Source organism: Danio aesculapii, chromosome 10, assembly GCF_903798145.1.
Source record: "Danio aesculapii chromosome 10, fDanAes4.1, whole genome shotgun sequence".
In the NCBI taxonomy this organism is placed as follows: domain Eukaryota; kingdom Metazoa; phylum Chordata; class Actinopteri; order Cypriniformes; family Danionidae; genus Danio; species Danio aesculapii.
The window spans coordinates 27977299-27993753 of NC_079444.1; the positions used below are offsets into that span (position 1 = coordinate 27977299).

A 16455-nucleotide genomic window follows, 5' to 3' on the forward strand; every position below is an offset into this window, starting at 1 on the left:
ACTTATAAATGGATAAAAATATTCATTTTCAAAATGGGATGTACTCAGTTATGATGAGCACTGTTTGTATTGAATACTTTTGAGTAAAATTGCATCCTTATTAAATCGTATTACACTGACCAGAAGTCAACCAGCAGAATAGGACTTCTCCAACACTTACCTGAGAACATCAGAGGTCTGATTGGAGTCCAGAGGGTGAGAGTGTTTGCTGTGCAAAAGTTCATCCGATTGCACTGAAGACACATGGAGGTGTAGAGAGGCCTGGGAGAGAGGCGAGAAGAAATGTTCAGTTGACAGACTCCATTAATCTACACCCACCCAAAACAAGCTACAAAGCCGAGCGTTTCCTCTCATTGTCAAGGCCTGTTATGAATTAAATTGACAAGCTCATGAACAAGTAAACAAGATGCCAGAAACGTTCATACCCCCGTTTACAATTTCCTTTATTAGGGAACATTTTTCTCCCGACTTCTTAATTGTGTACAAGAGTCAGCAATAAGTGAGCAGCTGCTTATCAAATCAAATGCTTTGCCTTAATAATTCATGTCAACACATTTTGTGAGCTCAGTTCCATCCATATATATCGGCCTGTTTTCTCTCCTCCTCTTCTATAAACACACACCAACAGCAGTCTGGCCCAATCCCTGCTTACTGAATTATTAAAAATCCCCCATTGCAGGATTCTCTATAAATGCTGCATGAGGAGGAATCAGAAGGTCATGTGACCTGAACAAAGCATGACAGGTAGATGGGTGCAGTATCACAAGGAGGCGATCCTCTGCCTTCAAGTCAAGAACAGCATAACCATTGTGGCCCCAAAATTGTTGGGCAAATCACTTTGCATATAGTTCACACAAAACACTATAGTTAACTACAACTCTGAAGTTTTCATAAATCATGAAAGCCTCCACATCTACAACACAGATAAACAAATTCATTGGAGTCCCTTTAAGAACAAATGTTTCTAGCTGTTTAATGACAAAAACACCATCGATCAGGATCAGAATCCATCTGAATTTAAACAGCCTGCACATTTAAAGCAGCGCAATACAAAACGGTGCACATTAATAAAAGATTGTATGTAAATACAGTTATTTTTTACTGTGGACTGGCTTGATGCCATTTAAAAATGATGTTTTGCAGTTTTAGTGTTTGCTTACAAAACTGAACCATGTTTTGCTAAAGATACGAGATGAAATCTAAAGAATTTCTGCAAGGAGTAGTTTGTTACCTTTAAGAAAAGGGGACACTGGTTCTGTGCCTGAGGACACGCAGACCAGAACCAGTCAGGCAGTGGACCTGCTTTTGCTGTGGACACAAAATAGCCCAGAGCTAATGGCTGCTGGAGGATATTGGGAGCTTCTTCGTGAGACTCCATGCGGTCTGTACTTTGACCCTGAAAAAAGATGAAAGATATGGAGATTAGTTTGAAACAAAAATAAAAAGCTATAGCCAACTGTAAGAGCCATAATTTGAACCATTATTATTTATGCATAGAGTGCTAAAACACATGTAAAATAAACATATGTTTTAGTTTGTGTACATGTGTTGATCCTTCCCCCATTTGTTTGTGATAGTTTGCTCCACTTATTATTGGCCTTTTTAAAATTATTATAGGTGCACCTTTGGTGAGGAAAAACAAGTTAATTAAAAAAAAAGATTTTTTAGTATTTTTTATTACTGTTTTTTGGAGTTATACATTTATTCTGCAAGAGCAACCAGTAAACCTTTGAAACCTGAATAAAATCCAAGTGAATTATTTGCTTGACTGATTCTGAAGATGACGGAATTTACACCAACAATTATTCAATTCAATTCATCTTTATTTGTATAGCGCTTTTACAATGTAGATTGTGTCAATGCAACTTCACATAGAATATATTAGTGAATTGAGACAGTGTAGTTCGGTTTTCAGAGTTTAAGTTCAGTTTAGATTAGTTCAGTTCAATGTGTTTTAATATTCACTACTGAGAGAATCTAAACATTAAAATCACTCAAGAGTAACTCTTTTATTCTAACAAATCATTTTTACATTAGAAGCCTAATAATTAAGGTTGATGTGATTTCAATAGACAGCTTCTTAAGAGGAAAATTTGCTGATGTTTTCTCTTTATTAGTCACGTATAAACTGGTCTCTGTTACCTTGCTCCCGTCTCCTCCATGTGGGTACTGGGATCCGGGTGAGTGGACTGGTGATGTGGTGGGTGAGGCAGGGAGGATGTTTATGATATCTGGATCAACCAGGTCATTCTCCTGCTCCAGTAGGTCAAAGATTCCTCCCATTGGATCTGATCCATCTGGAGATGAGACAAGGATTTAGTGTCATTTATTTTACGTTGTATTTACATGCAATATTAAATGAGGTGGTTTATAATGCAGGCCCTCCCAGTAAGTAAAAACGCAGGCAAAATAGGGTCTCTCTCACCATTGCCAGGATTGAAGGCAATGTCAATGTTCTCGTGTGTGTAGTTGGAGCTGTTGACTTGCACAAAGGCAGAGGTGGGGAACACCAGGATGTGTGTGCAAGACGTGTCCTGCGGCGTGCTCAGCTGAGACGTCTGCATGTTTAGAGTTGTACTACGACCAAATACCGAGCCTGTTGATACGGAGTCTGAAAAATAAACGAGAGAGATTTAAAAAAATAATAAAAGGAAACATTCTGACAGGCCAAAATATGATTGAGTAGTCATGGGCATAAGCACCATTTCAAGCGATTCATTCCCTTTAGTGAATCAGGTTTGATTGAAATTAGCTTAAAATGCACAACACATTTTATTTCACTGCACAGGCATCCTTGTATAAGCAGCTGCCCCTCTGAAACCTCTGTGAGTGATGGGCAAAATCCATCAGATGCAATACATCTTGATACCATGACAGAATGAAAAGCTTTCGTCAAATAAAGCCATCGATCTTCAGTATCATCACACCAGCATGGGAATCAATAGAAGTGTGGAAAAGTGTTTTATGAGATCGAGACACACACACACAGGAGTGTATATCAGATAGGGGACAGCAGACACATGCGTTATGACACACTGAGGCCATCATTCACAGCAAAAAGACTCATGACTACAGCAGTGTAGGGTTGTATTTTAAAGCTGAAATTTGTAGTATTCTGCTTTAACATTTGCATTTTAATAACAATTCTGATGTGTTTGGGAAACCTGTTTGGTAACAGGCAGAATTTTCACAATATTTTTTGTGGTACCTATAAAGCAGAAGTCAACCATATACACCAATTACAGATAATGCATGAAAAAGTAGCTATAAAAATAAAGACAGAACATGCACACCATACGGAGAGAAACAGGAAGTGTGATTCTACCTGGCATGATGACAAATGAGCCCTGGGGTTCCATGGCAACCAGGCAGGCGCTAAGAATGCTGGGAGTGTCAGATGCTGAGATCCCGCACAGCTTACAGTTCTCCTTCAGCCTCCGAGACACCGACTGCAGATTCCGTCTGCTCAGTAAAATACTCCAGTCTGAGAGAGAGGAAGAGAAAAACCATAAATTCATTCCCGGTGGGCAAAACTCCCCATGTTTGCACTGCAGTGTTAATAAATCTTGTGAATTTAAATATGCATTATAAAACTGATTCATTCTGGTCCAGGATGATGATAGGTGTGCTGGCTGGAAGGACGCCACTTAATGAATTCTTAATAAAACTACACCTTAATTTATAAACATTAGTAAATCCATGCAGCAACCACTATAAAAGAGGAATTAGCAACTCAAAGCCAAGCTGTATTGGGCATAATGTAAAAGCGTTTACACGACCATTACCTCGCAACTCTCCATGCCCTATCCGTCCAAGCCGGCCAATCACAACTCTCCATGGCAACGATGTCATTTGAACCAAACCCAAACACCAATCCCAAAGCTTCTGCAGACCCATCTTCCGTGCAGATCCCTTTTTCCTTCTTGCTCTGAGACCACAAAAAACAGAAAACTGTCAAAACCTCTGAGATGAAGCAAGTTTTACACTTTTACTTGTCACAACTATGGTTGCGATAACGGTTGTAAAACCTGACACTTTTCCTGGAGTGTGTGGAGTGAATAATTAATCCTAGTTAATGTCTAAAAATGCAGAAAGGTGTAATTCACCTGTTGGGTACATCTACGCTGATGATACAGGTTTCCAGCAGCTCCCCGTACAGGTCCGTGCAAGTGGCCAAGAGCCATCTTTGATCATGTGACAGGCAGTAGCCAACAAACAGGACGTTATACTTCTGAGACGCCTCTCCGAAAGTCTCGCCCAGCTCCGTTTGCTTGTCTTTCGTCGGGGCCAGGATGAAGGGTGGCGTGTACAATCGCAGACACTCTGGTCTCTGTGTCAAGAAAGTCAAATGTTAAAGAAAAATAAGGTGAGAGAACTTAACAGCAAAGGCCAGAGTACAAATGTGAGGGGATAATGTCGAACCGTCAGACCTCCGACTAATGGTGGTCGTACCCGGGCACATGCCAACATAACCTTTACCTCTTTTATGGAATCAATAAACCCCACCGAGTAGTCACATCTCTTTTAAGAGTGGGGAAGGAAGTGGGGTGGGAAAAACAGCGCTAGTGAGCGGAGCGAGAAAATTGGATTCTACAAATAGCTTGGTGAAGAAAGGAGAGCAAGTGGAGCTTTCGGATTCCTCTGCCAAAACATGCAAGCCGGATCCCATTAGGGAGGTCTCACAGAGCTGCCCAAGCAGATAATAGAAAGAGAACTGTTGGGTTGTGCGAGTCCCCTTTGGTTTTGTTCCAGGACAGGGAGGTCAGTGTAACAGTCTCCACACGTCACCGAGTTCTCATACAGCACTGAGAGCCGTTAAAGAGCCTGAATGGGTTGCAGGTACAAGAGCTCTAAGGAGGGGTCAGAAGCATAGGCTTCTGGGATCCTCAAATCAGAGTGTTCATTTTGACACTGTTGGCACTTGGGACTGGCACTTTAACATGGCAGATTGACAGACAGAGCTTTACCAATGTATATCATGAAATGTAGCACACTGTCTGAACTATTCAAGTGCTTCTAAATATCTCACTCACATCTGGGTTCCTGAGCGAGGTGTCGAGGGCAAGGCCTGGGCCGAAACCTGTCAATGACTTCACATTGGTGGAGGTTGGGAGGGGTCTTCTGCACTGGGTGAAGACGGAGAAGGCCAGAGACTTGAGGTGCTGGGCGTAAAGGTGCCTCTCTTCACTCCTCACAGGCTGGAGCAGGTACTGACAGGGGACGATCTAAAAACACAGAAAACATTTATACAGCTGTCTTTATATCTTATGGCTTCAAAACACACTTGGAGGTTATGGGAGACATCAAGTCACACTACAACAGTGGTTCTCAGCCTAGCCTACTGTCACAGCATTTCTAGTCCCAACACTATGATTGTTTTGTCAATTTTGTCATTCAAGTGATTTTGCTCCCCCAGTTGAGAACCACTGTACCAGACTTGACTTCCATTCACAGTACACACAAACATCAAAACTGAAATATTGCATTGGGTATAAGATCTACAAAGACTGTTTTCACACGATGTCATTGATGATGCGTGAAATTCAGATGGAGGGCAGGAAGTGATTTTTCTACATAGGAATCGCTATCAGAACATCACAATATTTCTGTTTTATGTTGTTTGTAATTGTTTAAATCGGCAAAAAAATGAAATGCCAAACCGCTTTAGACTCTTTAGACTCCAAAAGTTTTAGCTCATAAAGGGGGGAATGTTATAAACATTTATTCAATACATCCATATGTACAAACTTTAAACATGATAATTCGTTTGACAGCACCAATAAAGATGATATACAAGCCTAGCTATGTGTATAAATTTGTTAATGTGTTATATAAAAATCAGAATCAAACAACACCACACTTATCCAAAATCCAGAATATAAATAATGTACCCTGCCATGTAATTGCTGCAATGAAATCTCTGTCTTGTTTTGCAATAATCCAAGTCTTTAGTGGCGTTTTGGCAGAATAAACAACTGTTACGTGAACATCGAGATGTGCAGCAGCGATGAATGTTGATGGTAAGTTCATCGACAGAACAAAAAAGAAATGCAAGCCTTGCGACAAAACTTGACGGTTATTATCATGGGGCACTTTTCCCCTGTACAAAAATAAATAAAAATGTAGACTATGCGACATGCTTTTGTACTCTTTCATCTGTTATTTTGTGATATCTGGAAGATATCGGCATGGGGAAAAAGTATAGTAATTTATAATAAACACGTTTTTTTAACCACATAGTAAAGTGTATAATGTGTACAACTCTTTGTTAATGAATGCTACAGAATACTGTAGCATAGTAAACTGTTTAACTGTAATAAATACTGTTACGCTAGTGTAAACTGTGGTGCATTATGATTATAGCAAAGAAAAAACTGAAGCCTATTGAATAATTTGTTTATTACTACAGTTGTGTTGTACCACAGCAACAATATAATTACTACGAGAGTTTAATTCAAGTAATTATCTATAATATGCTTCCAAACACTGTAGTATTTACTATAGTATTTTCATGTAACGTAATTATACAGTATCTACCGCCTCGATGACAGGAAAACTTATTTTAGTTCAGTAGAAAACTCAGCCCTCTTCATGATATTCGGATCATACCCAACATTTGTGTTTATTTTCTATATATTTTCTTTATATCTCCTTTGAAAAATGGTATAAATCGCAAAAATACGGACTTTCCTCAATGTCTCCTATTCAGTTTTTTACTTCCTGCCCTCCATCTGAATTGTGCTCGTCATCAGAACCACGTGATTAAAACAACCTATAGAGGATGTCGTGCATCAAGTAAAATATATATCTACCTGTACAAAGACAGAGTTGCGGATATGAGCTGGAAGGGCCTGCAGCATCTCCAGGTAGCAGCGGAGGAGTCCCAGTGTCCACTTGCTTGATTGTGACGTTCCTGGCTCTGCCTCCTCATATGAGAAGGGGTCCACGATATAGATCATGATTGCAGGTGGGTACGTGATGGCATGAGAATCCCCGTCTGTAGGAACTCCAACCTTTTCTCTCTCCATAGTGCTGAAGAAAGTGTGAAAAAAATATGTTGTTAGCACAAAACCTGATAAGACGGAGTATCTTAACACTCTTACATGTTACATCACAACCTAACAGGATACATAATGGTACTATTGAGACAGGAAAAGGCAACAAATACATTGTGTACCTCTCTGGTGGTTCAGATGGCCCCTGAGTCTGGCTGTTGACGGCTGAATTGTCTCCAGAGAGGCTCGAGTTCTGGGTGACAGCCTGCTGGCCCAGAGCCCCAGACTGGGAGCTGTTACCTTGGACTCCCATGCTTCCAAAGGGAGGGAACGAGCTGGGCTTGGCAGACTGGATGCTGCTGCCCTGTGGGCCTGAGGAGGAGGAGGGAGTGTTATTGGTGCTGCCTGGCAGGCCTGAGCCACTGTTGCTGGCAGCACTGTTGTTGTTGTTGTTGTTGAGGGCGGAGCCTCCAGAGGCCACTGAGGTTTGGGAGTTGGAGGAGGCGGAGCCTGAGGATTGCGAAGATGACGATTGGGTGGAAGAAGGGACAGGCGTTGGCTGAATAAGGAGAGAGCTGTCTAATGGCTGTGTAGCGAGGTATGGAGCTGAAGAAAAACAGACAAGAAAAAGATTAGCGGGACAAATAATGCTTGATATGTTTCCATGACATCCAAGATGACTGAGAGTGAGAGAGAGAGAGTGAGAGAGAGAGAGAGAGAGAGAGAGAGAGAGAGAGAGAGAGAGAGAGAGAGAGAGAGTGAGAGAGAAAGCGAGAGAGAGAGGGGTCTTACCGAGGTCATGCCTGCAGACTTGGGCAAACAGCTTAAGTTTGGCAAACGCGTCACTGCTGCCACTAGCTGCTTTCAGGAACCAATCATTGACCGGCTGTTCTGAGAGCTTCTTGGCAGCAGCTCCACCCACCCTAACAATGCCATCAGCATGCACTTTGGAGATTGGTCGATGTTGACCCAGCTTACAAGACTGTTGGGCAGAAACAGAAAGAGACCATTCAGATAGCAGCTCGGGTGAGGCAGGTAATGTTGAAATGGGACAGAGGACCTATTTTGGAACATCAATTTAATAGTCCTTCATAGTCACTCGACGTTTTGAGAGTACGCTTGATAATTATGGGTAACAAATGCACATCATACATAGTTTGTCAAGATAAATTTAGACTATTTTTTTAAATGTACTGAAAAATCTCCCTTCTGTGGGGGAAAGAAAATGGTTTTATGGTTTGAATTTATAGTGTTTATAAAGCTTATTTTAACACAAGGGTAGGTGTAACTGTATTTAACTTGATTCACAAGTCACCAACACCTGCAAGTTTCATTTGCTTTGGTTGTACACCAGCAAGATGTTTGTTATACTTGACAATATACTAATGAATTAGATGTCTCGCACATTTGCATATTTTATTTTCTTCTGCATCAATTAGTCTGACAGCGTGAGAGAGTATTTCCTGTGAGCATTTAAGTAATGATTGATGAACGAACTCTCTCACCTCATAGACCGCTGTCAACTCTCTGAAGAAACTCTTGGCTCCAGTGAGGAGAGAATCGCTGTCCGGGCAGAGGACCAGATATCCTACATCTCTCTGAGAGCCAAAGGGATCCAGCAGTAGCTTTTCCCAATACGGCAGGCCAAAGGGAGACAGCACCACAAAGTCATACTCATACCCAACCAGGAAGGTAGGAATGGGCAGAGGCTCCGGAGACTCGTCAGTGCCTGGAAAGGAACAAGGAAGGAATCAGAGTGAGAGGAGAGAGATGTCAAGGATCCCCTGGCATCAATTTGAAAGTCTACTAACAACCTTGTCATGAACATTTCCCCTCCAAAAATTGTGATGGCATTTTTAGTGTTTTGAGTGGCTTGTTACTTACCGTAAGACCCTCTTCCAGCCATTTTGTGAAACTGCTGCCATGTGAGAGGCCCCTGAACTCCCCAGGAGCGAACAGTCCTCTTCTTCTGGATAGCATCCTGAAGAACAGGTTGGAGAGAGAGGAGAACTCTCAACACGTCCTGAGAGCACAGTGCGCTCACATCCACAGCTGGAAAGAGAGAGACAGAGAGTGAGCAAGTGAAATAAAGAATAGATACTTTCACCATCAGGTAAAACAAGCTGAACTTAGCAATGTTTACCCAAATTAATCTGTAAAAAAAATAAGCAGGGTCAATTTCGACCAAAGGCAGACATGGCTACTTTTCTGTAATGTAATACCTACCACGTTATTTGATTATGACTGTAATAATCAGCCTAATGAATGGGTTAGTTTGTATTGTAAAAAGAACTGTGTGTGAAATGGCAAACATGCTGCAATCTCTCACCACTACGTTTGGCCCAATGATGCAAACACGTGCTCTTCACTAACACCTCGTCCACTTTCCCACCGGACATGTTGTCCATGAACTGCCGCCCGTGTTCTAGAGCCAGGTAACAGTCATTGTGGAAGTCTCTCTCTTCTACACGCACGCATGGTGGTACAGTGGTGCCCCCTGGCCCTTGGGAAGACAGTCCCTCAGGGTCCAATGCCAGGATCGGAGAGAAGGGATTAGTGCACTGATCCTGCAGGAGAGAGATAAGCTCGTCCGGGACTCGATCCTTGCCTCCGCCCCCTGTCTTCTCCAGTGACATGCACCGTAAAGCCTCAAAGCGCTTCTCCGCCTCCTGGCTCACATCCGAACCCCGTCCGATGATATCCAGCTCATCTTCCAGGAAAAGGCCAGAGCCATTACCGTAACGCCGATTGACTACAGCACTGAAGCCGCATCCGCAGGGATACTGGGCCTCCATGTTTGGATCGTTGATGTAGATGCCCACATCGGCACCTTTGATGTTCATGTTGCATACGCAGATGCAGCAGCTGTCGAAGTTGCAGTCCTTGAACAGGTTCATGACAGACTCCGACAGGATGAGGTTGACGTATAGGCTGTGGGCTTCAGGGATGGAGGGAACCGTCGCAGGCTCTACAGAGTTGAGCGGCCTGCAGGTTGAAGGCGTCGAGGCCGGCGAGTACAGATCCGAGTTCTCATATTTGAGGGAACCTTGCACACTGGCTGGGCCTCTGGGCGTTCGAGGTGTCCGTGGGGTACGAGGGGTGGGAGCGGAGAAACGTGGCGTGGCAGGGGACGGGAGGATGCTCGTGCCACTGTTGCTGGGTGGGGCGCTGTTAGACAAAAATGGTGTATGGGTTTGAGGGGTGTACGTCTGGATATAATCTTGCTCCATGGCATTGTTTTCACTAGAGTGAAGAAAGCAGAACAGACAAGAGACGTTATTTAGGACATTAAGTCAAGTCATTGAACAAATAAGCAACATTTAAAAAGGCTTTTGTCAATCCTATTGTCACTAACATAACTGATTGGTAAATCTAACACAGTGGATGGATATTAGAAGCTGCAGTACTGTACTTGTATCCTAAGAAGACCTCCAGGGGGAGGGAGGGAGAAACTATTTTTAGACAGACAGTCCAACAGGCAGCTGTGCAAGAAATGAAAGCACAGCTTGTGCCACATGGACCATGCGTGTATGTGTGTGTGTGTATGTGAGAATGCAGAGTGTGGCTCCCGGTGGCCTTTAAAAACAGGCAGGCGTTTGAAGGTCCCCCATTTGAAGACGTGGCCCTCTCCCCCAGCTGCTGTGGGTTATAAAAGAAGCCTAACCAGCTCATAAAGGGCTTTTGGACTGACTTAAACAAACGTGGACTTTACAACCAGACTTATCTCCCTGTCATCGACTATTCACAACACCCTCCCCTTTCTCTCAATTTTACCTAATTCCTACCAACATCAAATATTTTTTCCAAGAACACAGAGTTCTTTTTGCTTTCTAAAACTAACGAATGACAAGAACTTTATTAGATTATTTTTTCATGGTGGAGTATGGCAAGACAATGCATTTAAGCAGTGTAACTCAAGCCCAACTTTAGCCTTATGCAATAAAAGCCAGTAGCTGAAGTTTACCCAGACACAGGTGCATAACATCACATGAAAAAGCAATCCAAATGACAAGATTATGAATAACACAGCATGAATAACAATCAAATGTGGCCACCAGAGCAAACGCCAGCTATTCAAATAAACCAGTCCATGAGAAACACAGCATGGCTTAAGTGTGGACACTGAAGAAGCTCTGAGATAAGCACCTCTAAATAGAATAAAATAAAGGGACAGCGGCAGCAGATGGATTTGACAGGCTAATTATCAGTGTGTTAACACCTGTTCCTCGCTTTCATTCTCTATAAGAACAAGGGATGTGTGGGTGTAACTGACTGCACAGAATATTAGATCATACTTACAGTTCTCACTGAAAATAATGTCTGGGTCAAAAATTATAGCAGGATTTGATGACCTTTAATATAACAGCTTATTTTTTTCTGCATGATAACCATTTTGCAAGGATTTTATTTTCAGATTGCTGGCTATGTTATATTAGTCATTTGGCAGGGGTTTAGTGAATTTGTGCGTCACTCCAAATATAAAACTCACCCATCCTTGCTGAAAATGGTCATAGCAGGTACAGAATTAAGTAGCTCCAGTTTTCCCACTGTCCAGCTGGGCCTGTAAACACACTCATCAGGCAGTTTGATAGGGGGCAGGCACTGACTGGGCAATGACTTCAGCGGGGCAAACATTGAACACCCCACAAATGGCTGACACAATTCAGGCTTGTACACAAACGAGAAGTCCTAAAAAAGAAACAACATTTAATTTGCTATAGATTAAGCAATGTAAATGGATAAATGCACACAATAAAAATTTCAACATGCCTACAGATCATAGAAAAAAAATTATGCTTTTCGCAAGTTTTTACTTAAAACAAGGACAACTTGATGAGTTTCACAAATTTAGGACATGAATCATGTAGCATCCCACCTTGATTTCAGAAGGTTTGGGGCTGCAGAAGCTCTCCTCCACCTCGATTTTAAATGGGCCACCCAGAGCAGCGGGGCCATCTAGAGTGTTGAGGCCAGAGCCAGGCTCCATACAACCATCTTTACTGCCCATGTTCATGGGGGAGTAACCCATGAAGTGTTGCTCTAGGGACGGAGGCGTAGGGAACATCTGGTGAAGATCAGCTGTGCCTGAGGTAGAGGACAACCAGAGAGAAAGATGACATGTAAGTGAAAGGACAGAAGGACGATACATGGCAGTATATCCACAAGTATTTTACAAACCTACTTCCTCCATTAATTTCAACAAAATATGTGATGTTTTACATATAAAACATTATCCTTGTAGAATACTAACATACAGTTCCCACTTAAAGAAATATGTACATGGTGTCTGTTTCACTGCATGCAACCTGAAAGTTGTCACAGTGGCCAGCAGGGAGCAGTATACAGAGTCTGAATGATGAAGCAAAACCTGTGTATTTATAGAGACCGAGACTGTGCTCACTTATACAGGAGACAGGGTCCAATGTGGCTGGCTTTGTCTCCTTGCTGCCAAACTTCTCATCTGCTCCATTTAAAGCTCTCCGTGCTCCAGGCTATGGAGAAACACACAAATTAGCCAAAAAATCAGGACTACGATTTCATTCAAATTGCAGCAATTTCTGGGAGAAAATACATTTCCATTACAACATGCCCTTATTTTCCAATAGCAAAGCGATTGTAATTTTTTAACAGTAATTATTTTGATTGCATATTGATAATATTTCAATTTCTAATTATGTATGGAAATCAACTCTTAGGCCTTGCGTCAGATTGCGTGAAAATAAGTTCTGCTGGTTTGGCAAATCTTCACAGTGACGCAAACTCTTCACAGGCTAAAAAAGAACGGGAAAACAGAATGACAGTTTGATGCTGACCGTTTGTTCATCCTCATCCGAGTTGAAGAGGTTGTCCAGGTCTTTGATGGAGACTGCCAGGTCTGAATCATGTATGAGGCTGGTGGAAGCAGCTCGGTTATGGGCCGCAGCCCGCTGAGCATCTGAGAGAGAGAAAGAAAGAGAAAGAGAGAGGGAGAGTTTAACGCACAGGCCCATTCTCCAGCTTTATCTAGCGTAACCACAGCTTGAACTTGAGACCACATCAGGACAAGCCCTTTCCCTCCCTCAGCGAACACATTTAACCTTTATGGGCAACAATACACTAAACTGACCCAGGCTGTCAACTGGGAAACTATTTCAAATGAAATAAATGGACTCAGGGTTTGAGAGGGGTTTGTGAGAAAGTCACTGGAGTGTAACAGGACAATTCTTACCATCAGATAGCGCAGCATTGCCATCTTCTCCCTGTAAGAAAGAAAAACAAAACAGGAAATGTTAAAAAAGCAATAACAGAGAGACACAAAGATTTGTGAGATTAGACAAGCAGAGTATGTTTTGACACACATCAATAGTGAATGAGCTTGGAAAAACCAAAATACATTTACAATAAAAATACAATGTACTCAGACACTTTCAACATTTCACACAACACTTCTCACATTATCAGTTCATTCACTATGGTAAAAAAAAACTAACAAAATAAAACCATAAGAACTCGTAGTCAAACTGTGCCAGAAAAAAAATCATATTAATAATGTCAAGACAACTGTGAAAGAAAGCTACAATATGTAATTGATTACATTCAAACAAAAATGATCCAGACAACGTAGGGCTGGGCGGTAAAATCAGTATCTATATTTATTGACCGAACACCATTGTCGATATCAAAAAGATTGGGTATGTAGTTTCGGTAGGAAGTGCTATAGTTTTATTAAAATGTGGCTGTTGAACGTGACCCTGGAAGCAGTGCCAAGAAGCTTACAGTGTCAGTTTGTCATTTCCAATAGAGGCACACAACTTGCACGACACGCATATGGGAGCGACACCAACATGTGAACCGCGTGCATTTTCCAGCTGTACCTAGTTCAAATAGTTAACTTTTCTAAATGCCATGAGCGCAGCGTGATTCATGCAAGTAAAACGAATCAATTTGCTTCACACTTTGTATGGAATATACATATTTCAGTAATAACGACAGACTAATTACCTCAGACAAACATAGAGCACCCAAACACTGCAGCGGTGTTTACTTTGCTCCATAAAGTTGCATCGGAGCTGCAGCAATGATTGCCTGTTTGTCATACTCTAAAAAAATGGTTGATGGCCACCTAGTTACGAAAGACACCAGGGGAGCGCGAGTGCAAAGTCCATTGTAAACGGTCAACATGCACTTGTCACTTCAGGTCAGAATAACAACACATGTGAAAACGAATGCCATATAGAAGCAATGAGGAGATTGTAAATAAAAAAAAGATGTTACCATAATTTGTTTTGTTGACAGAGTTTGAGGTTTACTGTATTGTTATTATTCACACATTTAAATATTTTTGTTTTTGACTATTAAAACTATTTGCCTTAGTAATGTTGGTAAATTAAAGTGGTTAAATAAAAAAATCGTAATATTGTATTATGTATAATACAATTGTATAATGTATTGTTAAAAAATATTCAATAATTATTGATATCTAATGATTTAAAACATTATATTGTGACAGGCATGGGACGATAACCGGTTTCAAGGTTCACTGTGGTTTTAAAACCGCCAAAACTTTGTTATACCGTTTCCTTTGATATATACAAGTTTATTTGTTTTTTTTTATCATTTACATGTTTCTTACAACTACTTTATTTAGTTGTTTAGGGCAACAGTATCTCCAGCTGAAAAGGACCCTTCATTGTTCCAAAATATTTCAAATAGTTTCTTAATTTAGTTTCTTAAAGTAAAATATATTGTGTTCAGTGATGAATTTTTTTCCCCCGACATTTTGAAACAACATATTTTAGAACAGTAATTACAACACTGTAAAACCGTGACATTTTTATTCAGGGTTATCATACTGTCAGAATCTTATAACGGCCTATGCCTGTATCGTGATAACTGTTTTTGCAATATCGCCCAGCCCTAAGACAATGGTTATACAAATACTTTCTAAATACATTGACACATGAAAACCAATTTAGGATTAGCTTTTTGTTAACCCAAAAATTATTGTGATTACATCAATGTATTTAAGTTGATGTTTAATCTAGTGATGCAGCGATACCATTTTTTTGGAACCGATCCGATCTCGATATCAAAATTCTGAGTATCGATCGATACCAATCCGATCCTGTGCCGTTTTTTTTTTGTACCCCCCAAGTAGGGACCGATTAATGGTATCAGTTAAACGATTAAAAAATATTGTTTTATATATTTTTAAAGTTTGGCTGCATAAGGGGCTGATCACAGCGAACGCGCTTTTTGCGTTGAGACTGAGAGGTGCATTTTTTGAATGGTTTACTAACGTTTTGCCGTTGCACTCTATGTGCACTCGAGTGGAAAAAGCATGCTACCTCAGTCGCATCTTTTTCATTCTTCAATCAAATGAAAGCAGAGGCGGGGTCTTCTTTGAGGTGACAGCAGTGTTTGTGTTGTCAAGACGACTACGGCAAGCTTTTAATGATGGAGGAGAGACTTGTGGTCGCTATTTAAAGTCATTCAAAGCTGTATGAATTTAGAAATCTTGAATATCATAATGCTTTTAAAAATTACAGTTATAACAACATTGACAGCAACACTCGCGCACAATACGGCTCAGCTGATTCAGTCGTTTCCTAGTGACATAAAAAAAGAGCACTGCGCTCCTTTTTTTCTTGTCATCAATAAAGGCAGCTCAGTGCGCCTTTGGAATGGAAAAACGCGTGCAATAACAGTAACATGCAACCACACGTGCCTACAGATGTATTTTGTCAAAGAAGCAAAATAAAAGAAGGATATTTCTGGTCACAGTTTGACACAGACGAGTTGACAAACCAGCGCTGACGCTGATTGGCTCTGTGTTGTCTGGAGCAGCATCATAAACTCAATAAATAGACTATTGATGATTTAGTGTTCAACCAACAAACAAACCTTTTTTCCATTTGGAAAATTACAGTTATTAATAGTTCTTACATAATATGAATTTTTAAATAGCCTACATAGCCTAATCTACCAATCAAACAAATCCAAAGTTTTTCTTGTTTTTTGCATAATGAACTTTGCACCAAAATGAGGCTTTCATTTTACAGCTTAAAAAACATGTATGCAAATTAATGCAATATCATATGTAAACAACAAAACTGTTATATGCTATGTAGTAGCCAATAATTTACAAAAAGTCAACATAGAGCCTTTAGGTTCATTGTCATTGTCTTTCATTACATGCAGCGCGTGCACACATGAACCGTGAGTGAGACAGAGGAAATAAGTCATAATAATAATTAAGATATAATCTTTAAACTAATGAATTCTATTAAAAATGTTGACAGAGGTTTTGTAATATAATACGATAATTAAATGCATAATTTCCGTGGAGCGATCTATTTGAGGTAGCCCAATATTTTTATTTGACGGAAGAAAAAAACATGATTGGACAAAGAGCCTATTCCGGTTCTTAAAAAGGATTCAGTCAGCGTTTTCGTTTTGTAATCTAAATTTGTCATTTAAG

General features: G+C 40.8%; 1 protein-coding gene across 1 annotated transcript in view; it reads right to left on the minus strand.

Annotated features, from left to right (window-relative positions):
- The window catches only part of med13a (mediator complex subunit 13a), an 88047-nt gene that overhangs the window by 2733 nt on the left and 68859 nt on the right, over positions 1–16455 (minus strand). Inside the window, exons 11-29 of the mRNA XM_056466127.1 lie at positions 13204–13234; positions 12809–12930; positions 12397–12487; positions 11872–12080; positions 11485–11684; positions 9325–10238; positions 8880–9047; positions 8501–8724; positions 7788–7977; positions 7178–7601; positions 6813–7032; positions 5034–5225; positions 4107–4330; positions 3786–3928; positions 3326–3484; positions 2426–2611; positions 2143–2297; positions 1232–1396; positions 161–261 (exon numbers count right to left, since the gene is read on the minus strand). Coding sequence (XP_056322102.1) covers positions 161–261; positions 1232–1396; positions 2143–2297; positions 2426–2611; positions 3326–3484; positions 3786–3928; positions 4107–4330; positions 5034–5225; positions 6813–7032; positions 7178–7601; positions 7788–7977; positions 8501–8724; positions 8880–9047; positions 9325–10238; positions 11485–11684; positions 11872–12080; positions 12397–12487; positions 12809–12930; positions 13204–13234 — 4118 coding nt within the window. The remainder of the gene's footprint in view (positions 1–160; positions 262–1231; positions 1397–2142; positions 2298–2425; positions 2612–3325; positions 3485–3785; positions 3929–4106; positions 4331–5033; positions 5226–6812; positions 7033–7177; positions 7602–7787; positions 7978–8500; positions 8725–8879; positions 9048–9324; positions 10239–11484; positions 11685–11871; positions 12081–12396; positions 12488–12808; positions 12931–13203; positions 13235–16455) is intronic.